This window comes from Dendrobates tinctorius, unplaced genomic scaffold (genome assembly GCF_039654945.1).
Source record: "Dendrobates tinctorius isolate UK_male_01 unplaced genomic scaffold, ASM3965494v1 ptg000032l, whole genome shotgun sequence".
Classification (NCBI taxonomy): Eukaryota; Metazoa; Chordata; class Amphibia; order Anura; family Dendrobatidae; genus Dendrobates; species Dendrobates tinctorius.
In genome coordinates, this window is record NW_027361700.1 from 21,886,345 (window position 1) to 21,911,825 (window position 25,481).

The 25,481-nt window shown below is 44.1% G+C and overlaps 1 protein-coding gene across 1 annotated transcript in view; it reads left to right on the top strand.

The window, feature by feature from the left end:
- The first annotated feature begins 1,787 nt into the window (after nt 1-1,787).
- Nucleotides 1,788-25,481, top strand: part of ZPBP2 (zona pellucida binding protein 2) — a 202,157-nt gene continuing 178,463 nt past the window's right edge. Inside the window, exon 1 of the mRNA XM_073572279.1 lies at nt 1,788-1,911. Coding sequence (XP_073428380.1) covers nt 1,788-1,911 — 124 coding nt within the window. The remainder of the gene's footprint in view (nt 1,912-25,481) is intronic.

The window sequence follows — 25,481 nt, forward strand, 5'->3', positions numbered from 1 at the left end:
TTTTTAGTAAATATGAATTATATTTTTTTTAAATGTGTTGAAGAGAGTCTTTCAGCAGAAATTGACTATTTTACCCAAGCACTGACAATCAGTGCACACTTGGTTGGCCAAGCAGTTCAGCACACCTTCCACTTGTTTTCATCTATCTCCACCTCCCCTTACTCTTACTTAAAGGGATATCCTGGACTTTAAAAAAAAATGTGCCTAAGCACTAACAGGCAGATATTTGTCTCTGTTACTCCGTTAGCAATGATCTGTCTGTTGTACCTTGTGCCAGTCATTGACCTCTCATGCCAGATATTCAGCTGCTCCTTGTCACAGAGTTCCTTGTCAACAGAGCAGCAGCTTCTCTTCGTGTTGACATGGCGGGACTACTGACGTCATGCTGATTGACAGCCAGCTTCCTCCAATTAAGCAGTGAGGAGCCAGCTGTCAATCAGCATGACACCGGTAGCCTGCCCTGTCAACAGGAAAATAAACTGACACTCTATTGACGTGATACCAGCAGATGTCTGTGACTGCTCTGTGCCGGAAGAGAATGTCGCCAGGCACAACAAACAGGTAGGTAGCAGCTACCAGCCTTTTAGTGCTTAGGCACATTTTTTTTAAAGTCCCAGATATCCCCTTTAATTGACTGAGGAAGGGAGAGATAGTTGAAATGCAAATAGGTGGGAGGTGCACTGAGCTGTTTACCATGGCATCTGTTTCTTTTTTGAACAGTCATTTTGTATTGTACTGTAGTGTACTTTAATGATGTAATACTTTTGCAAAAAATGTGAGGAATTCCCATCTTGTAAAGTGATAACTTATTGCCAGGGTATGTCATCACTGTCTTATGTTTGGAAGTCCGAAGGTGGCACTGAGTTAAATCAGCCCCTTCATTCTCAGGATCCATCAAAGTCCCAGAGGTCAGACCCTCACCGATCATAAAGTGATGTCAGTGCCTAACAACCCTTTGTCTGGTCCTCTTTTGTAGTCACATTCCACTCTGGTCAAGAGATGATAGTCCTGACCAGAGACCTCCTTTATTAACTCCAAATTGTTTAATAGGGTATATAAAAATGGATTTCCTAAACTAGACAACCCCTTTTCATGACAGCTCTTCAAGTAAACTATTCATTAAAAGTACCTTTAAGAAATGCTACCATTAAGTAATATAAAAATAGGTCCTCCATAGTACAAGACTACAAGACATAAAGAAACAATTTTGGTTAATTGTTCAATAGCACCTAACACATTATATAGCATGCTCTCAGCCTCATCACCGGACACGTGGCCAGCAGCATGAATCTGTCATTTGTTGCATTTCGAGCTGTGTCGCTCCATTGTGGAGATATTCACATATGTAGGTTTTGGAGAGCAGTATATGAAATCTCTGCTTGTATTCTTCTCTGGTGTCATGAACTTTCACCCCACATATGCTGCCAATTACAGCTCGGCAGTGTCTGAGACAGCTAAATCAGCTGCTGAGTTGTGATTGGCAGTGTCTGCAAGTAAGGAGTTAAAGCGCCCGCCTCTAGAGAAATCTGAAGAAATAAATGGTCGAACTAGAAGAAGAGATTTCACATACTGTCCTCCAAAGAAGCACAAATGTTAATATCTCTGCATTAAAGCAGTGCAGCGCAAAACATAAAAGAGCATCAGAGTCAGGGGAGCTCAGGGATTTTTCCAAGTTGTTTAAGTCAATTTTTTGCACAAGTGACAGGTCTTATTTAAGTGTTAAATTTAGCTGGAATAAAAATGATAACACATCTAAACTGTGTAGTCATTTGTATTTCCTTACAGTAATGGTATACATAAAGATGCTGAAAGACAGCCCTTTCCTTGCATGTATGGATCTAGATACTGCAGAGAAAGAAACCATTGATCCAGTCTTCATATGGATAGGACCTAATGGAATGATCCTTAAAAGTGAGTATATAATATATACCAGCAGGTTAAACATACCACTTTATTGAATTAACATCTTGATTGGCCTCTCAGTGCAATCATTTTTAGTTTTCTCACTTTAGTCTTTTGTCTTAGTCTTTCATGAGCCATAACTTGTTTATTTTTCCACCAATATAGCTGTATGAAAGTTTGATTTTTTGCGAGACAAGGTGTAGTATTGAATCTCACCATTTAATTTACCATACTTAAGAAAAAAAATATTCTGTGGGGTAAAATGGTGGAAAAACCAACAATTGCTCCTCGGGTTTTTTGAGAATGGCAAGTTAATATTATTTTTCAGGTTATTATGATTACTAAATGTAGACAGTTTTCTTATGTCTAAGGCCATAATCACACATAATGTAAACACTGCATTTTTTACAATGCTTTATTTTGTGTAGAAAATCTACAGTACTATGTTTAAGGCATCATTTAGATGTCTGTTACAGATAGGTGTGTTAGCCGTGTTTTTCTTCAATACAGTCCATTATATTCTATGGAATTGTTCACATGTCTGTGCTTTTTTTTTCTGCGGATCTTATGTCTGTTCAAAAATCACATCCATTTTTTACCGGAAACACGGATGAAAAGTACGAATACATGTCTATGAGTCCTTGAAAAACACATACTTCACAGGGATGTCATCCATTTTTTATCCATGTGCTGCTGGTGTTTAAAACAGCAAAGGATAGGAGTTTTGTAATTTATTTTTCCATACGTGAAAAACACTGATAACACAAAATGCAGTGCCTTATAGTTCCAGCAAGGTGGATGGGATTTAGGCTATGTAGCCACGTATGCAGAAAATTTCTGACTGAAAACCGGACTCCTTCCCAGAAAACGCGCGTTTTTTCCACGTGTTTTTGCCTCGATTTTTGTGCGTTTTTCATGCATTTTTTTCTGGAGCAAAAAAGCCTCATAGAATATAGTTAGAAATGCAGATTTTTCCGTGAAATTAATGAGCATGCTGCGTTTTTTACTGCAATTCATTTTTTTCATGGAAAAAAACCCCATCAATATGCACAAATTCATTAAAATGAATCGGATGCTTCTTGTAAGCATTTTTTAAGCGTTTTTGCCAGTAAAAACGCTTAAGGCTACTTTCACACTTGCATTTTTTTGCGCTGCGTGCGCAGTGCAAACGCGCATAAAAAACGTATCATGCATTTTTATGCGTTTTCTTTTTTTTTTGCAAAAAAAGCATGCTTTTTTTTGCGCTGCCGTGCGCATAACTATGCGCACGTCAGCGCACCCATAGACTTTATTGGGTTTTGGGTGAATTTCGTGCGCATGTGTTTTTTTGAGACAGGTCGGACGCACAAAAAATGCAACAGGATGCATTTTGTGTGCCCGGGCGCACACTACAAAAAAACGCATGCGCATACAAACGCGTACAAACGCATGATAATGCGCACCCATGTTAAGTATAGGAAAAAACCGATTGCGCATTTATGCGCAAAAACGCAGCGCAAAAAAACGCAAGTGTGAAACCAGCCTAAAAAAACGCGAAAAAAACACTTACGTGTGCACACACCCTTACAAAAATCTCATGCCCTGTAAAGCTCTTTTTAACACAGTGTATACTGACCTGTGACGCGAATTTCGCAACGCTTCAGTTTCTCTTGCGCGTACACTGAGTTTTCTGGGCGGAATTTCCCCATAGACTTGCTTTAGGTGTGGAAATTCTGCAGGTAAAAAACATGCGTTTTAAGTGCATTTCCGCAGCGGAAACACATCAAAAACGCATATAATCCGCACGTAGGCATATCAAAGTTTTGACAAAGCCAGATACCAGGAAGTATCAAAAACAAAGCAGGTTTTTTTTTTAAGCATGACACACCAACCAGAGACAAAAGCATCAGCATCAAAAACATGATAAAAATGCATGTTAAAAAAAAGCACACAAGCGCAATAAAAAAACGCAAGTAACTTAATTTAAACAATAGGCACAGATATTCTGCAACATCAAAAATGCCCCAAAGGCTCACCATGGGAAAAAAAAATATTTCCCACTAAAATATTTGCTTTTTTCCATTGTCAGTAGTATGAGCACTCCACAATTTATTACACAATTTCCCCCAAATGCAGTAGCTCTCCATATGTAGTCAGAAAATCGTGTTTGGGCAGGATTCAGAGGGGAAAGATCACTATTTGACTTTTAATCATATTTAATCATATTTGATATTTTAATCATCTGGACGGAGTCTGAGCAACAGCTAAAGACGTTCCACGAACAGTTTAATCAATTTCATCCCACCATCAATTTAACACTCAACTACTCCAGTACCAAGATTAATTTTTTGGACACCATCGTTAAGCTTAAAAACAATGAAATAGAGACATCCCTGTATCAGAAGCCAATCGACCGTCCAACATACCTTAAATGGGACAGTTTCCATCCAAAACACATAAAGAACTCTATTATCTATAGCCAAGCCATCAGATACAATCGTATATGTTCCAACCCCATGGATAGAGACAAACACCTTGGTCGCCTCAAAAAGACCTTTTTGAATCAGGGTTACCATCCAAGAACAATTGAAAACCAAATTACAAGAGCCACCAGATTGTCAAGGAATCACCTGCTACATTACAAAGCTAAAGAAGAAAATAACCGAGTGCCTCTAGTAGTCACCTACAACCCAAATCTGGAGGTGCTAAGGGGAGCTGCACGGAAATTACAACCTTTACTACAAAAAGATGCCCGATTAAAATCCATTTTTCCAGACCCCCCACTGCTGTGTTTTAGGCAGCCCCCAAATTTAAGAAGCATCATTGTCAGAAGCTCCCTGTCCTCTCCAACAGCTGCAGGAACCTTTCCTTGCAACCAGAAAAAATGTAAAACCTGTCCATTTATAATGACCACGGACAAGATAAAGATCCCCAACTCACATCAGGACTACAAGATCCCAGGTACTTTCACCTGCATTACATCTAATGTGGTATACTTAATTATTTGTACTAAATGTTCAACTGGGGGTCTGTATGTGGGGGAGACAGGGCAAAAACTTAGAACAAGGATGAATGCTCATCGTCACACAATAAAGAGAAAAAAGAATGGATCTACCTGTGGCAAAACATTTCTGTATCCCTGATCACAGCAGCATGGATATGAAATTACTGGTATTGAAAGAGGAAAGATGTATATCTTTGTACCGTGTTAGCCAGTGGATAGTGGATAGTGGATAGCCAGTGACTTCAGATTTTGTATTAGTCAGCCTGATGAAGAGACCTGAGTAGTCTCGAAAGCTTGCAATGTATTACCATCTTTTCAGTTAGCCATTAAAAGGTATCAACTACTGAGGACTCTCAATCCTGGTATTGAAAGGTAACTTCACATCTCAGAGAGAGAGACGAGTTTGGGAGTACAAATTTATGACGAACTTTGACACTCTCAGTGCTGGAATGAATGTGTCGCATGGATTTATGTCTTTTTACATCAATTAAGGAATTTCCTTTTAATACCTTGAGGGGCAGCACAGAACTAGACCCCAATCAGAGGACCATAAAACATCCAGACTCCTTATCTATGAACTGGTCCAATGTTTATATTTATGTTTCTCCCTCTCCCATATTGATAGTTCTGCTTCACGTCACTTGTCTTATCTATTGCATTTTTTCTAGGCTGTATTGTGCATAAATATGTGACTTCAGATTTTGTATTAGTCAATGCCTGATGAAGAGACCTGAGTAGTCTCGAAAGCTTGCAATGTGTTAACATCTTTTCAGTTAGCCATTAAAAGGTATCAACCACTGAGGACTCTTAATTCTGAATATTTTTCTATCCACTGGCTAACACGTACAAAGATATACATCTTTCCTGTATTTGACTTTTGGAATGCTAAATTGAATAGAATAGATTGCAGACACAATGTGGCATTGTTAAGGGCTTGTTTTTTGTTTGCTTTACTTTGGTACTGTTTTTCGATATGTAAGAGTTTTTTAATCTTTCTTCTACTTTTCCAAAAGTAGCAATTTTGGCATAAAATTTATTTTAAGTATTTTATCTTTACGCTATTCATTGTGCAGCAAAAATTACTAAGCATCTTTATTCTATGGGCCAATATTGTTACAGTGATACTAAGTTTCTTTTTTTTCTTGTGTTTTACTTCTTTGGCTCAATAAAAACCCTTTTGTAAAAAAAAATGTTTTTATGTCACCATATTCTGAGAGTTATAACATTTTAATTTTTGCATTGACAGAACTGAGTTGGGGCTTGTTTTTTTCGCAGGATGATTTGGAGTTTTTAGTGGTACCAGTTTGGGATACATAACATATTTTGAACACTTTTTAATCCCTTAACGCCCAATGACAGATAAGGGGTTGGTGCAGCTCCAGCGCTGAGCCCTCACCTTTTCCGGCACATGATAGCTGTCATGTGCCCCTATGCAATCGTGATTTACCCACAGCTGTTAACCTTTAATTGCCACTGTAAAACTCTGAAGCGCTGGAAGCGCATCTTAGCTCTGCGCATTCGTGTCGTGTCGAACTTTTGATTTTTTTTCACCACTTAAATAAAAAAGAACCTATACAAACATGTTTGGTATGTACGAACTCTTAATGACCTGTAAAATCAATGGCATGTCAGTTTTAGCATTTAGTGAAAGTGGTAGAAAAAAAAACCCACACAATTTCACCGCACTTAGAATTTTTTTTCCCGTTTTCCAGTGCACATTATGGTAAAATCAATGGAGCCGTTAAAAGTACAACTCGTCCAGCAAAAAAGCACTCAAATGGCAATATTGATGGAAAAATAACAAACTTATGGCTTTGGGAAGAAGGGGAGCAAAAAATGGAACCGCAAAAATGGAAATACCTCTGGTCCTTAATGGGTTAATCTAAATTTTTCTGATACAAAATGGATAAAAATAGCAATTACACGTGTGGAATTATTTTCATTTACATTTTTTGTGCTGTTCATTGTGACATATTTATTCTATGGGTCAGTACGATTAGTGCAATACAAGATTTTTATAGTTACCATATTTTATGTTTTTGCTACTTTTGCAAACTAAGAATACTTTTTAACAAAAAATAAAAAGGTTTTGAATTGCTATAGTCATATTATGCTATATCTTTTTGTGTGAGTTGATGGTTTCAACTATACTATTTTGGTTCATGTGACGTTTTATTCGCTTTTACTCCCATTTTTGTTGTGACAGAACAAGGAAAAAGCAGCAATATTTTTTTTCGTTTACAGTGTTCATTTTACTGGTTGCATATTGCGACAGGTCATTCCGTGTGCGATATACCAATTATATGTACTTTTTTTAACAAAAATTTTTACATACAAACTTTGTCTTTATTGATAAAATTTTGATATTTTCGGGATTGTTTGCTTTTATATTTAAAAAAACACAAACTTTTTTTTACTTAGTCCTGCTATGGAACTTGAACTTTTAATAGGCTTATATCTCGTATTATTTGCAGCAAGCATATTGATCTGTCAGTTTTAGGTTGGTGCTTCACAGTGAAAAGAAAGGCAAAATCGAAGACAACTCACAGTCGCATGAAACTTGCATTACAGTCTATGGCAAGTGAGTCACGTGTAATTTGCGACCAACAACAGATAATCCAATACAGTTGGAAACATTTGCTCCACTGTGTTGGAGGAGGTCGTATGTCACAATGCAACACCATAGGAAATCATTAGATGTTGCAATGAGACACTAATTTGAGAGTCGAATGACACTTGTCACTATCTAACCCTAGTCTTAGGTTAGGTTCACATTAGTGTTTGGCTGGTCTGCATAGGGCTGCGGACATCTTCACGCTCGGCATACTTCCACATACATTCTACATACCTATCTTTAACATTGGGTACGCAGGGACATGCTTTGTATGCGGATGTGTCCGCGTGCATCGTTTTGACGTGCCCGCCGATCGCACAAAAATGCAACATGTTGCATTCGGCGGGCACGTCAAAACGACGCACGCATCCGCATACAACGCATGTCCCTGCGTGCACAATGTTAAAGATAGGTACGCAGGACGCTTGCGGTAGTAGGCGGAGCTTAAGGGAAGAAGTATGCGGCGCCTACGCAGACTAGCTAATGCTGAACCCGTCCTTAGGCCGGAGTCACACTACAGCGAGATACGGCCAAGTCTCGCAGGTTAAAACCAAGCTCTGGCACCGGCACTCAGGAGCGGAGCGTGCAGCTCCATGTATTTCTGTGTGGCTACACGCTCCACTCCGGAGTGCCGGCGCCAGAGCTTGGTTTTAACCTGCGAGACTCGTCCGTATCTCGCTGTGTGTGATCCCGGCCTCACACTGATATACAACCTGTCTTAAAAGGGTATTCTCATCTCCCATGAACATATTCCAATATGTAGCAGGTGTAAGAATATTATCAAATACTTCCAGATAGAAATGTAGTATAGTTCTCCTGATTCGCTATGTCATTTTTATTTGAAATAATAATTTTCTCCTTCAATCTTTGCTTTCGTCAAAGAATGCTCCCTTTGCAGCAATTACAGCATTGCAGACCTTTGGCATTCTAGCAGTTAATTTGCTGAGGTAATCTGGAGAAATTTCACCCCATGGCTCCAGAAGCCCCTCCCACAAGTTGATTTGGCTTGATGGGCACTTTTTGCGTACCATACGGTCAAGCTTCTCCCACAACAGCTCAATGGGCTTGAGATCTGGTGACCGCGCTGGCCACACCATTACAAATAGAATAGCAGCTGCCTGCTTCTTCCCTAAATAGTTCTTGAATAATTTGGAGGTGTGCTTTGGGTCATTGTCCTGTTGTAGGATGAAATTGGCTCCAATCAAGCGCTGTCCACAGGGTATGGCATGGCGTTGCAAAATGGAGTGATAGCCTTCCTTATTCAAAATCCCTTTTACCTTGTACAAATCTCCACTTTACCAGCACCAAAGCAACCCCAGACCATCTCATTACCTCCACCATGCTTGACAGATGGCGTCCGGCACTCTTCCAGTATCTTTTCAGTTGTTCTGCATCTCACAAATGTTCTGTGTGATCCAAACATCTCAAACTTGGATTCGTCTGTCCATAACACTTTTTACCAATCTTCCTCTGTCCAATGTCTGTGTTCTTTTGCCCATATTAATCTTTTCCTTTTATGAGCCAGTCTCAGATATGCCTTTTCCTTTGCCTCTTAACTGTAGACGTTGACACTAGCATTTTGCGTGTACTATTTAATGAAGCTGCCAGTTGAGGACCTGTGAGGCGTCAATTTCTCAAAATACAGACTCTAATGTACTTGTCTTGTTGCTCAGTTGTGCAGCGTGGCCTCCCACTTCTCTTTCTACTCTGGTTAGAGCCTGTTTGTGCTCTCCTCAGAAGGGAGTAGCACACACCTTTGTAGGAAATCTTCAGTTTCTTGGCAATTTATCACATGGAATAGCCTTCCTTATTAGCAAACACAAAGTACCATAAAAACACTGGAGTGATGGTTGTTGGAAATGGGCCTCTATACACCTATGAAGATATTGCATTACCAACCAGACATTTGCAGCTAGAATAGTCATTTACCACATTAACAATGTATAGAGCGTATTTCTGAATCATTTAATGTTAGCTTCATTGGAAAAAACTGAGCTTTCAAAAATAAGGAAATTTATAAGTGACCCTAAACTTTTGAACGGTAGTGTACTAAATATCTAATTGGAGGTATTTGATATTATTATTATTATTAATACTACACCAACTGCATATTGGGATAGGATCTTGGAGCTGGAAATAGCCCTTTAGGCCGGGGTCACACTAACCGGCGCAAAATACGGTCAGTATTTTACATGCGTAATACGGATGAATGACCCCTAAACAGTGCTCCGTATGTCATCCGTAAGCAAGGTGTGGTCGCGTATTTTGCGCATGTAAGCATCCGTATGTAATCCGTATGGCATCCGTATGGCAAGATTTTCTCGCAGGCTTGCAAAATGGACATATAATGGAGTCCTATGACAGGGTTTCTAACAGAAAACAAAGAATAGATATAGACACATAGAATGCATATATATATATGTATTCTATGTGTCTATATCTATTCTTTCGTTTCTTTATTAAACCTGTCAGTGTGAGTTTACTGTATAGCGCATTGAATTGCCGGCTTTGCTAAAAGACACCAGGTGCGTATTTCTTGCAAGTCACATGTGTGGTCCGTGTGTAATCCGTATTTTTTGCGCACCCATAGACTTGCATTGGCGTACTACGGCCGTAGTACACTGACAATCGCAGCATGCTGCGATTGGCACGGACCGTAGAATACGGATGAGAAATATACGGCTGGTGCGAGGGACCCCATAGAGAATCATTGGTCCGCGTGTAATGCGTGCTTTTAGCGCCTCTCACTCGGCCGTATTCGTCGCCAGTGTGACCCCGGCCTTAATCTAAATATACCACTGCAGTTGTCAGACCCAGAGAGTTGCCGAGGCAACATTCAGCACACCACGATCACGTTGCTGCCGAGCTATAGGGGTGAAAGAAAGAGCTCTCTTTTTCTGTCAATCACCTAGATGCCACAATCACTGTTGATCAAAGCATCTTGGGGGTTAAACAGCTGGTGTCATTGCTGGCACTGACACTGGCTTATAAATGCAGCAGCAAAGCTGTAAATTGAGCCAAGAACTCATGGTGAACGTGTATAGCATTTTGCTAGAACACCATCTCAATCATGATTTACATGTACGTGAAATGTTAGAAAAGGGTTACATGACTTAGCACAAAGAATTATTAATAATAATCTTTATATAGCGCTAACATATTCCGCAGTGCTTTACAGTTTGCACACATTATCATCACTGTCCCCGATGGGGCTCACAATCTAAATTCCCTATCAGTATGTCTTTGGACTGTGGGAGGAAACCCACGCAAACACGGGGAGAAAATACAAACTCCTTGCAGATGTTGTCCTTGGTGGGATTCAAACCCAGGACTCCAGCGCTGCAAGGCTACAGTGCTTTCCACTGAGCCACCAAGAATTTTTTTGAGAATGCAACAATTTTTTTGTCAGGGCAGACAGCCAGACATTACCCTGCTGGAAATGCGTATTACACGTATCACAAGCAAAATTTTATAAAATCGGAGAAAAGGCACCAGTATAGCATTCTAAATAATATTTTTTACTAGCTAAATGTGAAACAGCCTGCTGTATCCCACCTTGTCATTTAGTGCTGTGGTGATATGAAACTGTCTGCAGACCTAAGGCATATTAAAAAAATATAGAATGTTTCAGTTGCAAAAAGTTAGACAGCCCGCCGTATCACACTTTGTCATTTTGTTGCATTGAAATTAACCTGTGGAGGTCTGATCCAGAGGCCATCCAAAAATTTTTGTGTTCTATCATACAGTAGGGGACCTGACTTTAAAATAGTTTGTAGCATCTAGTGTTATAGAAGCCTGATCAAGAGGCCACCAAAAAATCCTTCTGCTCCTAGTGTCATACCGTAGGGGACTTAACTTTAAAATAGTTTGTAGCATCTAGTGTGTTATTGAGGCCTGATCCAGAGGCCACAAAAAATTCTTCAACATGCAATACTGTGGGAATCCCACTGCGCAAAAATGTGGACCCAGGGACCTCAACAACCATCAGCCGCTCCATCAATCGCATCTGCTGCTTCCTCCTCGGTTACCGTTCCAACTATTGAGATGCAGGTCTTCGACCGCAGAACCTTGGGTTCTTTTCCCGCTCCAGTCACGCTGACTGAGAGCCCGCCGTCAGCTGTAACGGAAGCGGATATGTGACGCCCCTGAGGCTCAGTCGCCACAGAGGTACTGCACCTTCTCCTAAGGTGTAGTGCCCCACCAACTAGGTAAGTTGGGAACTCCTTTCCACACTCCAACACCTGCATCCCACACACAGGATAGTTCAGTAGGTCCGCCTAGCAGCTTCAGGCTGGGGGTAGCAGAGCACCCTTTGTGGAACCCTGCTTCGTAACAAGAGATGTGCTGGGAGGTGGGTGGAGTTAGTATAAAAGAGGGGGAAGGCTTAGAATTGTAGGTCAGTCTGGGTTGAGTCCCAGAGAAGGATGTCAGTCTGACAGAAGGTCAACCTGAGGGGAGCTCAAGGCGGAGGAAGGCAGTCAGTCAGGAGAGGCTGAGGACTGGGCTTAGTGGAACGAGCTCCCTAGGAGAGGAAGAGAAGGAGTGCTGCAGCTGCCTCAGTGATCTGAGCCAGCTGGCACGGGAAAGAGAAGAGAAGGAGAAAGACGTAGACCTGCAACCTAAGCTTCCATAAGAGAGAGAAGGAACAGCGCGGAACGAAGGAGTAGGAGAACAGAGAGGAGTTGTGGGTTGGAAGAGGAACCCTGCCTATAGCTTCTCAGCGCAAGGCCGGGGCCCGGTCCTCGAGGTTGTATGGACTCTTATGGTTCTGCAGCAGACACCGGTGGAGTAGTTGGCTGTAAATGCACTACTCCCATCCAAGACTTGGGAAAGACTTGGGACACAACAGCAACTGATTTGCGAGCCAGGACTCTGAGAGGAGTCCCCGATAGAGGCTACAGCTGTCTATCATACAAGTAAGGTTCTAGGAACATCTGACAGGAGGAATTCCAGAGAACTACGGTACTGGAGCTCTTCACATGAAAAGGCGCAATAGAGGAGTCTTTCAGTAAAGGCACATGTTGGCGAAGTGTTGGAGAGGAGAACCCTGACTTGCCCGGGAGGTTGATTGAGTCTCTTCCCCGGAGGACACGTCATGGAGGCGGGCACCAGTGGGTACCACGAACTGTGAGTAAAGCTTTGAAACTACAAGCCCTGGTGTCCTCCATTCCTTCATCGCTAACACCTTCAGCACCGCTACATCTGGGTACCAGCATCTATACCATTCTGCGCCTCTCCTCATCCATTGCACCCACACTGCCCTTGGACTACAGCTCCACCTGTGGGAAGCTACACCATCTTTGCTGCACCACACCATCAGTCCCAGTGGATCTGCATGCAGCGTTGGCTCAACATCTTACTTGCCAAACACCACGGGTGGCGTCACGAACTATTCAACTAAGCTATAACACTATTGACATCACCGCCATTGATATTGGGCGCCCAGGGCCACAGACCGGGTCACCGCTGCTGTGACACATCCCCCTGACACCGGCCCGGTACCGAGTACCCCGCTGCCCTGGGTGTGAGGGGTGACCCAATTTTGGCGTCACGAACAGGATGACGAGACCCGATGCCATCAGGTTCTGTGTGCCTGACATTTGTGAGACTTTGTGCTTTTGAAAATGTGCAGAAGACCAAATTTAATAGACTGTAAAATGGACATTAGAAATGGCCGCTGGCACAGAGAAGAAGGGCGTGAAGAGATGGGAGGTCCTAAGAAAAGACCGCTAAGAGTATTGGGCCTTCCCTGCCTGAATTACTATGTGACAGATACATGGCCCACCCCCCTGAGGGGTACGCATCCTGGCTTGGTATGGAGGCGCTGGAAGAAGGCGCTGCCCCCGGAAGGAGGGGCAGAAGAAGCCAGTGGAGGGAAAGGGGCCAAGGCAGGAAGAAGAACGCGAGAATGCCATTTTGGAGAGTGAGGGAAGGAGGCCTACGGAGCGCGGGGAAACGGATCTCCCTGGCGCCATGGCTAACGGCTCCAACCCGAACTCCGGAATGAACCGCCAGCAGCTAGAAGCTGAAATAGCTGAATTGACAGCCAGTCTGCAGCTGAGCAAGGAAGCCTTGGAGAAGCTGAGACGGCAGCGCTCCCCGGCGGGGCCTACACCAGCGGTACCCCCTCCATCGGTACCTGCCGCTACCACACCGGACTGTCCCCGGGCAGCACTGATCTACACGTCTACCCTGACTGTGCGTGTCTGGGTGCCGCCTGCCCGAAGGGGTTACCAGAGGACCCGGGAGTGGAAGCGGAGCTCCCACCCGGACCCGACGCGGCTGCGCAGGTCCCCGCAGAGACCCCTGCGGATCCAGAGCCACCATCTTCCCCATCACCACCTGCACCGGAGCAGAGACCGCACCGCCAGGAGGCCCCAGTCCGGCAGCCCAAACCAAAGATCCCTGGCTTAACACCGTGGAAAGAGGAGTACTTGAGGATTGCCAATGACTACTTGGAATCTGGTAGCCGTTAAAACACTTTTCAAATCTCGTTACCCAGGAGGGTTTGTTTGCACCAGTTGTGCTTTGTTGTTTTTGCTATCATGTTTTGTTTTTCTGGTAGCACTTTTCTTGCCTAGTTTTTGCAATGGCAGCGTTTTCACAATTTGAATTAACGATCATGAACTTGGAGTGATCCAAAAACTCTTACTTGTAAATAGTTGCACCTCTTTAGGTGCCCTTTCTTGGTTTTACATTTAGAGACTCTTTGTGAAGATAATGTTTTTGCATGGACACTTTTCGAAGATGATGTCTACCTCAAAGGACACTGCAAGAGATCCCGGCTGGGAGCGGTGTCCAGCACCTTACAAAAATAACTGTTGAATGTTTTACTGTGAAGTATTTGATAATGTGTTTATTGAGTATTAGTAACTGAGAAATGGCTTTTATAGAAGAATTAGGAATGTCTGATATAGAGATGAGTGATATGAATAAAGAATTGAAAGTACACAGGTGACGGACCAGGTGCTTGTGGTCAGCGTCTTGCGTCTAGAAGAGACAGTGAATGTAGAAAAATAAATGTGTACTAGAGAGAGAGAAAAATGAGAGAAAATGTGTTACAGAGAATAGCACTTTGAATTGAGAATTGCACTTAGAATTAAAAATTTTAGATAGAATCTAAGAATTGTTTGTAACGTTCAAGATGAGTACCTCCTATACTAGGAAGATTAGTATAAGAAAAGTTATTATGCATTACAAAATTTTTGTATGTTTCTTTGCTGTCTACTTTGTTGTCTTGCAGCCTGCGGACGTGCTGTGTTTAACGGGGGGGGGGTATGTGGCGCCCCTGAGGCTCAGTCGCCACAGAGGTACTGCACCTTCTCCTAAAGTGTAGTGCCCCACCAACTAGGTAAGTTGGGAACTCCTTTCCACACTCCAACACCTGCATCCCACACACAGGATAGTTCAGTAGGTCCGTCTAGCAGCTTCAGGCTGGGGGTAGCAGAGCACCCTTCGTGGAACCCTGCTTCGTAACATGAGATGTGCTGGGAGGTGGGTGGAGTTAATATAAAAGAGGGGGAAGGTTTAGAATTGTAGGTCAGTCTGGGGTGAGTCCCAGAGAAGGAGGTCAGTCTGACAGAAGGTCAACCTGAGGGGAGCTCAAGGCGGAGGAAGGCAGTCAGTCAGGAGAGGCTGAGGACTGGGCTTAGTGGAACAAGCTCCCTAGGAGAGGAAGAGAAGAAGGAGTGCTGCAGCTGCCTCAGTGATCTGAGCCAGCTGGCACGGGAAAGAGAAGAGAAGGAGAAAGACGTAGACCTGCAACCTAAGCTTCCATAAGAGAGAGAAGGAACAGCGCGGAATTAAGGAGTAGGAGAACAGAGAGGAGTTGTGGGTTGGAAGAGGAACCCTGCCTATAGATTCTCAGCGCAAGGCCGGGGCCCGGTCCCCGAGGTTGTATGGACACTTATGGTTCTGCAGCAGACACCGGTGGAGTAGTTGGCTGTAAATGCACTACTCCCATCAAAGACTTGGGACACAACAGCAACCGATTTGCGAGCCAGGACTCTGAGAGGAGTCCCCGATAGAGGCTACAACTGTCTGTCATACAAGTAAGGTTCTAGGAACATCTGACAGGAGGAATTCCAGAGAACTACGGCACTGGAGCTCTTCACATTAAAAGGCGCAATAGAGGAGTCATTCAGGAAAGGCACATGTTGGCGGAGTGTTGGAGAGGAGAACCCTGACTTGCCCGGGAGGTTGATTGAGTCTCTACCCCGGATGACACGACACGGAGGCGGGCACCAGTGGGTACCACGAACTGTGAGTAAAGCTTTGAAACTACAAGCCCTGGTGTCCTCCATTCCTTCGTCGCTAACACCTTCAGCACCGCTACATCTGGGTACCAGCATCTATACCATTCTGCGCCTCTCCTCATCCATTGCACCCACACTGCCCTTGGACTACAGCTCCACCTGTGGGAAGCTACACCATCTTTGCTGCACCACACCACCAGTCCCAGTGGATTTGCATGCAGCGTTGGCTCAACATCTTACTTGCCAAACACCATGGGTGGCGTCACAAACTATTCAACTAAGCTATAACACTATTGACATCACCGCCATTGATACTGGGCGCCCAGGGCCACGGACCGGGTCACCGCTGCTGTGACACATCCCCCTGACACCGGCCCGGTACTGAGTACCCCGCTGCCCTGGGTGTGAGGGGCGACCCAGATATGCCTGCTGTTTTTGACCGATCTCAGAGAACAAACAACGAAAATAAAAAATAGTGTATGGTCTCCAATAATTATGTTTAACGTAGAAAAAAATACCTAAAATATAACATTTAATAAAATGTGATTCTGGGACAGCCTTCTCTGTTTATTTCTGTATGGCTACATACCATGTGGTTTTGCTGACTTTGCCCCAGGGTCTGCTATAGGGCCTTGCAGGGACTTTGTGGGGCAGCTGCCGAGGAGTGGGGGCTCCATTATCGTATTTTGTAGGGTGCCAACCTCCGCTGGTAGGCAGGCAACAGAGAAGGATCTGTACAGGGAATTAATAGCGGTTGACTCATTATAGGGTCTTGACATCAAGTAAAATATCGATTATTATTATCAGCCATTCCCTGTCATACTTCGGTTGTGTCTCAGAGAGGTATTTGAACATCATCTATCGTTTTGATATACCTTTATTCCCTTGGACACATCATTATCAAACTAATTCTAAGAGTCTTTCCAGGGAATATTTTTGGGTTTGGGTAATTCTACCTGGGTCTGTCTCTTATATTTCCCTCTACATACCTAGGGTCATCTAGGGTGACTAGGGAGAGGGAACAGACTAGGGTGTGGATAGTAACTCTCTGTGTTAGTGTCTTTGTTATGCATGTTTGCTATTGGATGTTAATCATCCTTTTAATGTATACTTAATAAATGTTATATTTTAGGTCGATCTCAGAGAACGAGCACACCACAACTTTCTCAATCCATTGTAACATCTCCGCCTGCACCTCTCTCACAGTCCAGCTGTTTGTTCACCGTACTCCGCCCTCTCTCAACACTGCAGCCAGCCCATGGTTCTGCAGTTGTGATCACGTAAAATATTGTTTCCTCCTACGCATGACAAAGCTAAGAGGTTGAAATCCACCATCACCAATCTGTTGGCCACGGAAATGCTGCCTTTTCGCCTGGTAGATACTGACGGTTTCCGAAATCTGATGGCCATCGCAGGCGCCCAGTACCAATTGCCCAGTCGCCATTACTTTTCTAAGAAAGCTGTGCCTACGCTATACCAGCATGTCCCAGGAAGACATCATCACCCATTCCTTGACTAAATCTCTGTCTGCCAAGGTGCATTTCACCACAGACACTTATACGAGTAAGCATGGCCAAGGGCGTTACATCTTGCTGACTGGGCACTGGGTGGCTATGGGGGCAGGCGCTGCTCCACAAGTCTTGGAATCCCCAAGTCTTGCAGGACAAACCTCTACATTTAACACTTACTCCACTGCTTCTTCCTCCTCCTCTATCTCCTCTAAGGCCTCCACCTACTCCTAATGTTGCAAACCTGGTGGCATCCCTACGGCGAGGCAAGCTCACACACTTGCCTTGCATGGCTCACATCATCATCCTGGTGATACCGCCTTTTCTCCACCACTATCCTGGACTGGGTGAGCTGCTACAGAAAGCATGAAAGCTGTGTGCTAATTTTCACCGTTCGCACCCCTCAGGTCATTGATTTGCATTGATACAGAGGTCTTTGTCCATGCCAGTTAACAGGTTGATATGCGATGTGCCGACACAGTGAAATTCCACTCTGCACATGTTGCAGCGACTGTGGCAGAAGCAATGAGCCCTGGCGCAGAATGTCATGCTGTATAGCCTGGGCCAATGCAGTACTGACGTGGCGCATATCATGTTTACAGATTGGGCACAGATTAAGAACCTCTGCACCCTTCTGCACAGTTTTGAAATGGCAACTAAGATGGTTAGCACTGATGATGCTGTGATCAGCCTCACTATTCCGGTCATCTATATGCTGGAGTAGACTTTGAATAGCCTGCAGGAGGAGATGGTGGTCCCAGAGGAAGAGGAGGAAGCAGAGGAGGCTTTGGAAGGAATGACATTGTGTCCTAAGTTCCAGACTGTTGTGACAGAGATGGGTACAAAGGAAGGGTGGATTACTGTGATTGAGGGGGATTGGTGATAGCAGACAAGCTGTTATCAAAGGTGCAAGATCCGAGGAACAAATGGAGGTGGAAGAGGTGATGGGCGACCAGCTGTCAGATGAAAAGGATAATCCTTCCCTCTCTGTTGGTAGTGGTTGGCGGGTGGGGATGGAGGAAACAAGCCTCATTCTTACCCAGCCACCAACACAGCATGGGCTTGGACCTCATGTTAGAGCCCGACATATGAGTTCCTTCTTGCCGCACTATCTGCAAAATGATTCCAGTATAGTTATGATTAGGAATACTGCTGACTACTGGTTTGCCACTCTGTTAGATCCATGTTATAAAACCAAATTTTGCCAGATGCTTCCCGCCCTGAAAAGGGACCTGCAAATGCTGGAATATAGAAACACGCTTTTACACAACCTTGAGAGCTTTTCCCCAAGACAGCAGTAAAGCACACAGTCCGCATTACAGCTCTAGACTTCCAACCTCCGGCATGTCAATTCGTCAATGCAAAAACATTAGCAGCAGCAATGGTGGAAGTGGAAGAAGCAATTTCTGTGAGTCCTTTGAAACTTTTTTAGACCAGCTCGTGCACCAGCACAACAGAGTCCAAGTCTTACACGTGGTGAATGAATGGAGAGGATGATGCAGGAATATCTAGAACTGAATATCAACACCATCAGGGAGGGTTTGGACCCGTTCACATTTTGGTCTTCCAAAATGGATGAGTGGCCTGAGCTCGCCTCACATGCTTTGGAGGTTTTATCCTGGCAGCCAGCGTTCTCTCAGAATTTGCTTTTACCGCTGCTGGTGGTGACTTGACAGATAAGCGCACCCGGCTGTCCCCTGAAAGTGTAGACTGCCTAGCTTTCATCAAGATGATCAAGTCATGGATCTCCAAGGACTTTTGCATCCTAATCACAGACTGTACGGACTAGTTGATATTGCATTTTTTAGTGTGATGCATTAATGTGATGTAACTGCACTCTGTGATATCTTTAGGGTATGTGCACATGTTGCAGATTTGCCTGTGGAATTTTCTGTGTGGATTCTTCCTCTCTTGGCAGAAAGTGCATTAAAAAACCCGATGCTTTTTATGCGTTTTTGATGAAGATTTTCATGCATTTTTTTTCATGCAGATTTGTATGTGTTTTTGTAAGCTAAATAAAGATCTATTATTTAAAAAAAAAAAAAAAAAAAAGAATTGTGATGTCATTTTTGTCCAACCTCTTCTTTTACATACTCCACTGAATACCATATCACATACCATGTTCACATATAATTACACAAAACAAACATAAGTGAATATCCATAGATAGATAGATATATCTATAGATAGATATATCTACAGATAGATAGATATATAATACCAAGGCCGATGCTTAGTAATGAACATAATAAAATGGTACATAACTAGACACACAAAATCTTCATTAAACGCAATATCTGTTTAATTTAAAAAAAAAGGGAAAAAAATTGCATGTGCTCCCATGCAATTTTCAAAACCAGAACAGGGAAAGCCAGCGACTGGAGGCCGATGTTTATAGACTGGGAAGAGGGTAATACCCTTGGATCTTCCTAGGCTATTAATATCAGCTCACAGCTGTATAATCAGCCTTTACTGGCTATTAAAATAGGGGAGCCCCCCAAAATATGACGTGTGGTTCCCCTATAATTAATAGCCAGAAAAGGCTATGCAGACAGCTGCAGGCTGATATTAATAGTCTAGGAAGGGGCCATGGATATTGGCCCCCCCGGCTACAAATATCAGCTCTCCGCCGCCCCAGCTCTAAGATTCGCCAATTCTGGCACTTAGCCTCTCTCTTCCCACTGCCCTGTAGCAGTGGCATATGGGGTAATAGTTGTGGGGTTGATGTCACCTTTGTATTGTTTGGTGACAACAAGCCCGGCTTAGTAATGGAGAGGTGTCAATAAGACACCTCTCCATTACTAATCCTATAGTTGTTAAGGGGTTAAATAAAGACACAGCCAGAATAAAGTATTTGAATTAAATAAAACACAACACAGTTTGCCATATTTATTATACGCCTAATTCCTGCGATGCCCTCGATCACCTGCAAATAAAAATAAAATAAACCAACACAAATACTCCCTGTTTCGACGTAATCCATTTAATAACGAGTGTCCCAAAACGATCTTCTGTGTAGAGCTGGCACAGTGACAGGATGAACTCCAGTGACCTCTAGGCGGTGGAGGGATACACTGCAGAGGATTATCTCTGGCCACTGTACACCAAAGCCCCTGTAGAGCGGTCACATCTCCTGATGCGACAGCTCTACATGGGAGATCGTCATGGGACAATTGTTATTAAATGGATTACGTCGGAGCAGGGAGTGTTTGTGTTGGTTTATTATTTTATTTTTTTGCAGGTGATCGAGGGCGTCGGGGATTAGCTATATGGTGAATATGTACTATATGCGTTTTTTATTTTTTTTTTACTATTTAACACAGTAGCCGGATGATGGGACTACTACTGTCCCATCATGGGCTAGTGCTGTCACTGTAGCAGACATAGCCAGAAGACCAGTAGTCCCATCGGATGATGCCTGCCTACACGCAGACCCATACACACAAACACACAGCCACTCAGACACCTGCACACACACGGATACACACAGACACCCGCAGACAGACCCGCACACATTCTCCGTACACACAGTCTCTGCCCACACACATATTTTTCGCCCACACACTCTTCCTCCTCCCAAACTGCAACATTTTTTGCACGCAACACTGCAAGTCCGTGCATATTTTTCTGCAGCATATGCACAACAATTCTGAATTTCCCATTGACTAACATTGGTTGTGCACTACACTGCGGATTTGATGGAATTCCACACATCCAAAATGCTGCGGATCTGCATCAAAATCTGCAACGTGTGCACATAGCCTAAGTGTGGCTTCTGTGCCTGCTGTGGGTGCTGCTGCTGATGTTAACACAAATTAGTGGAAATGTGAACAGTCATGGTTGGTCTACATCTGCTGGGTTAGCTGCAGTCTAAGACGTGTTGGTCCCAATTATACTATTTTTATTCTCGTGACAGTTATTCCACATCCATGGTGTAAGGTGCTCATTTTTTAAAATGTGAAAATTCCAGGTTGTGTATCCAGCTGCTGAATTGGGTGTAGTAGAATACCTGTCGGTCCCTATTATACTATCTACTAGATGGAGGCCCGATGCTATCGCATCGGGAGGGCGGTAATGTCACGATGGGGACAGGCTTTGCAGCGTTGAGAATCTCTCCCCCCCATGTGCTTACCCACCTATCCACTCTCTCTTTCCCCATGTGCTGATTTCTTCCGTTTGTGCACTCTTCTTTGCCCTGTCTACCCCATGTGCTATCCCCCTTGTCTACTGTCTCTCCTTCCTGTGCTGTGTTCTCCCCTCATGTGCTGTCCTATTTGAGCTGTCTCCCCCTTGTGCTCTGTCTGTCTCACTCCTGTGTCTGACCGTGAACAGAACATACCACAGCTCCTGAGCAGGAGAGGAAGCAAAAGACAATACTGACATTACAGAAGGAGATCGCAGAGGATACCTTTTCTGAGGTAAAATATTATTTAAAAACAGTCAGTGAATTATTTTACCTTACAAAATGAATCCTCTGCGATCTCCTGCTGTAATGTCAGTATTGTCTTTTGCTTCCTCCCCTGCCCAAGAGATGTGGTATGCTCCGTACACTGTCAGACACAGACAATTTTTTAAAAGAACTTTCTTTCATGGGAAAACCCCTTTAATGTAACCGGCTTCCTCTGCCTGTAGACACGTCATGCATCTGTCGCCGAGATCAGCCGAATGATTCACTGCGCCTGCGCGGAATTTGCACCGGCGCAGTGCGACGGTGTTCTGCTGGTGGTACCACGCAAGAGGCTGCGTGAGTGTGTGAGAGTGTGTGAGTGTGGTCCATACAGCGTATAGAGTGTGTGTGTGTGTGTGTGTGTGTGTGTGTGTGTGTGTGTGTGTGTGTGTGTGTGTGGCGCAATGGTGTTCCACTGGTGGTACCGCACAATAGGTTCGTATCAGCAGCAGTTTCATATTGAGACCCCCATCACTTGGTTGTCCCAATATGGCGGTTGGTGAACTTCCTCCGCTTGGAATTCTGGGATTCGGTGACATCTGGACAGAACAAGAAATGAAAACATTACAAGGCAATTATATAAATAGATACTGTGGTGAAATTGATGCCACTTTTTTGGTGTCTGCCAGTAATTTTTGGAACTGTGAACACTCTTGATTTGGTGTCCATTATACAATTTATACTGTGGTGAAATTGATGCCACTTGTGAACACTCCTGGTTGGGTGTCCCTCTGCTGGATCTTGCATAGTGGAAGACGTGTTGGTCCCAATTATACTATTTCTATTCTCGTGACAGTTATTCCACTTCAATGGTGTCAGGTCCTCATTTTTTAAAATTCCAGGTTGGGTGCCCATCTGCTGGATTGGGCGTCGTGGAAGACCTGTCGGTCCCTATTATACTATTTCTACTTTGGTGAAATTGATGCCACTTTGGTATTGTCTGCCAATAATGTTTGGAAATGTGAACACTCCTGGTTGGGTGTCCATCTGCTGGATTGGGTGTAGTGGAAGATCTGTCGGTATTATACTATTTCTACTGTGGTGAAATTTATGCCACTTCTGTGGTTAAGACCCTTATGTGTGTGAATGTGAACACTCCTGGTTGGGTGTCCATCCACTGGATTAAGTATAGTAGAAGACCTGTCTGTCCCTATTATACTATTTCTACTATGGTGAAATTGATGCCACTTCTGTGGTGCAAGGCCCTCATTTGATTAAATGAAGAAATTGGGGCGCTACAAAAATAAAATAAGCAAAAAATCTGGATGAAAGGCTTTGGTATTGCCTTTTCCATACACAGGCTCATGCAAGTATACCCTTTAGATATGCTGATTGTGATTGTGTTATCATTACAGGTTACATGGGTTTACTGAGGGCTCGCTTCAGCTTTGCCTAGTTATCTCTGTGAGCAACTGCTTTTTCCTGGCACGTATCCTATCAATGTTATAATGGCTATGGCTGCTTACCTCTCTTAAGGCAATTGGACACAGTGGCCTTTTCTGACCCCAGATCCTCTGGTATATATAAAAATTGTTTTAGGAGGTGGTCATTGTCTGGTTATCCTGAGCTTTATTCTTAAGGATATCCAAGGTTCTGTGCATTGCACAGACATTTCTATGCATAGCAGTTTCATTGTGTATTTTTCTTTTGTATTTATACATGTACTAAATGGAGGCCCGGAAATGGCCATGGAGCGCATCTGCGTGCCAGTTGTGCATGCTCAGATGCTAACAAGCCCTACCATTAGAACTGCAGCATAATGCACTTTTATAGTACAACTAGATGGAGGCCCAATGATATCGCATCGAGAGGGCGGTAATGTCACAATGGGGGCAGGCTTTGCAGCGTTGAGAATCTCTCCCCCGCATGTGCTCACCCACCTAACCACTCTTTCCCCATTAGCTGACTTCTCTCGTCTGTGCTCTCTTCTTTGACGTGTGTGTGGTGCGTACGGCGTATACGGTGTGTGTGTGCATGGCATATACAGTGTGTGTGTGTGGTGCGTACGGCGTATACAATGTGTGTTTGGTGTGTACAGCGTATACTGTGTGTGTGTGTGTGGAGCGACGGCGTATACAGTGTGTGTGGAGCGACAGCGTATACAGTGTGTGTGTGGTGCGTACGGCGTATACAGTGTGTGTTTGTGTGTTGTGGTGTAGTAACCACTGTGTCTGCTACGAGGCGCTGTGTGGAGGTTCCAAGAGAAAGGATGTCTGGCAGTATCCGGAAGGATGGTCATGTATCTCAAAGTGGGTGGCTTTGAGATGGAGACTTAGTTATGCGTATTGAGCAGCAATGATATTGCTGATGTGGTATTTCAAGGTATAAGGGAGAAGTCTACAGGTAACTTGGGAGTTGGGTGGGTTACCTACAAACCCACCCAGGGGTGTGTCTGAAAACGCCTGTATTAAAAAGCTATGTGAGTGTGTGAAGGACCTGTGATGAGGTCATAGTCACGTGACCCGGTGGGCGTGGCTATAGACCATATAATGTGGCCAGGGTAGGTCACATGGGATGAATTCTGGGACCTGATTGGTCCAGTTTTGGAAGGTCCCGTGAAGAGAGTTGTCTCCTGGATCACAGCATGAGAAGTGGCTGTGAGCAATGGCGATGTGTGCCTGAGAGTTCCCTGGAGGGAACGAACGTGTGCGGAATGCTAAAGCCGCATGAGGAGCCCTGACTTGGGTGAGATAGTTGTGAGGCTAAGGCCTCTTTCACACATCAGGTTTTGGCCGTCAGGCGCGATCCGGCGCTTTTGACAAAAACCGGATCCGGCGAAATGCAATGCCGGATCCGGTTTCCCCCCCATTGACTTGCATTTGCGCCGGATGGCCATGTGTTTCATCCGGTTTTCGCCGGATCTGGCAATGTGTCGCGATCTGGCGTCTGGAAAAAACGGCTACTGTAACGTTTTTTGTCTCTGGCGAAAAAGCCTATGAGCGCCGCAATGCGTCGGATTGGCCGGATCCGGTTTTTTTGGTCTGAGCATGCTCAGTAGCTCTGCCCACAAGACACATATATAAAAGCATGACAGTGGGACCCTCAGCCACACCCAACATGCCACCCAAGACAGCAACCAGGCGCAGGAGAAGGCAGGAGACCACTGCAGCAGCACCATCAACACCACCACCACCCCAAATGGAGCAGCATGCTGAACAACGGGAGGGGAGTCCAGCAGCAGATGAGAGACGGTAATTATCAAATCCCCCATTCCTCCAAACTAGGGCCATGGAATATCAAGATATTCATTGCCCCTTTGTTTCTCTTTATTCAACAGCCGCCCAAGAGATGCAGCAGCAGCAACAGTGGCAGCACTGGAAGCACTGGCAGCAGCAGTAACACCACCCACAGGCATGGAGTCTGGCCAGCAGGAAGACAGCACATCTTCTTCTGGGAGCCCTCCCTCGCATCGTCAGCGTTTGACGGTAAGTTTTTATTTCCAAAATCCATCATCTCTGTAATATATGTCTATTCATTGCCTTTTATTTAAAAACAGGAATCACAAGATGAAGAGGAGCTCCCAGAAGAAGAAGGAAGGGGTGGACAGACACCTGGAGTGGGCTCACAATTGGTAAGTTTTTTGCATCAAACGCGAAACACAACATCACACTACACACAACACATAGAAAACAATGTTCTGCAGACCACACACAGCAAACAAATGCCTACATCCAAAGACATAACATTTTTTGTTTTCTTCTCTAGTCTTCCCAATCTGGTGCTCGGCCAAGAGGTCCTCGCAGTGCCTCCCAGGGTCGTCGGCGACAGCAAC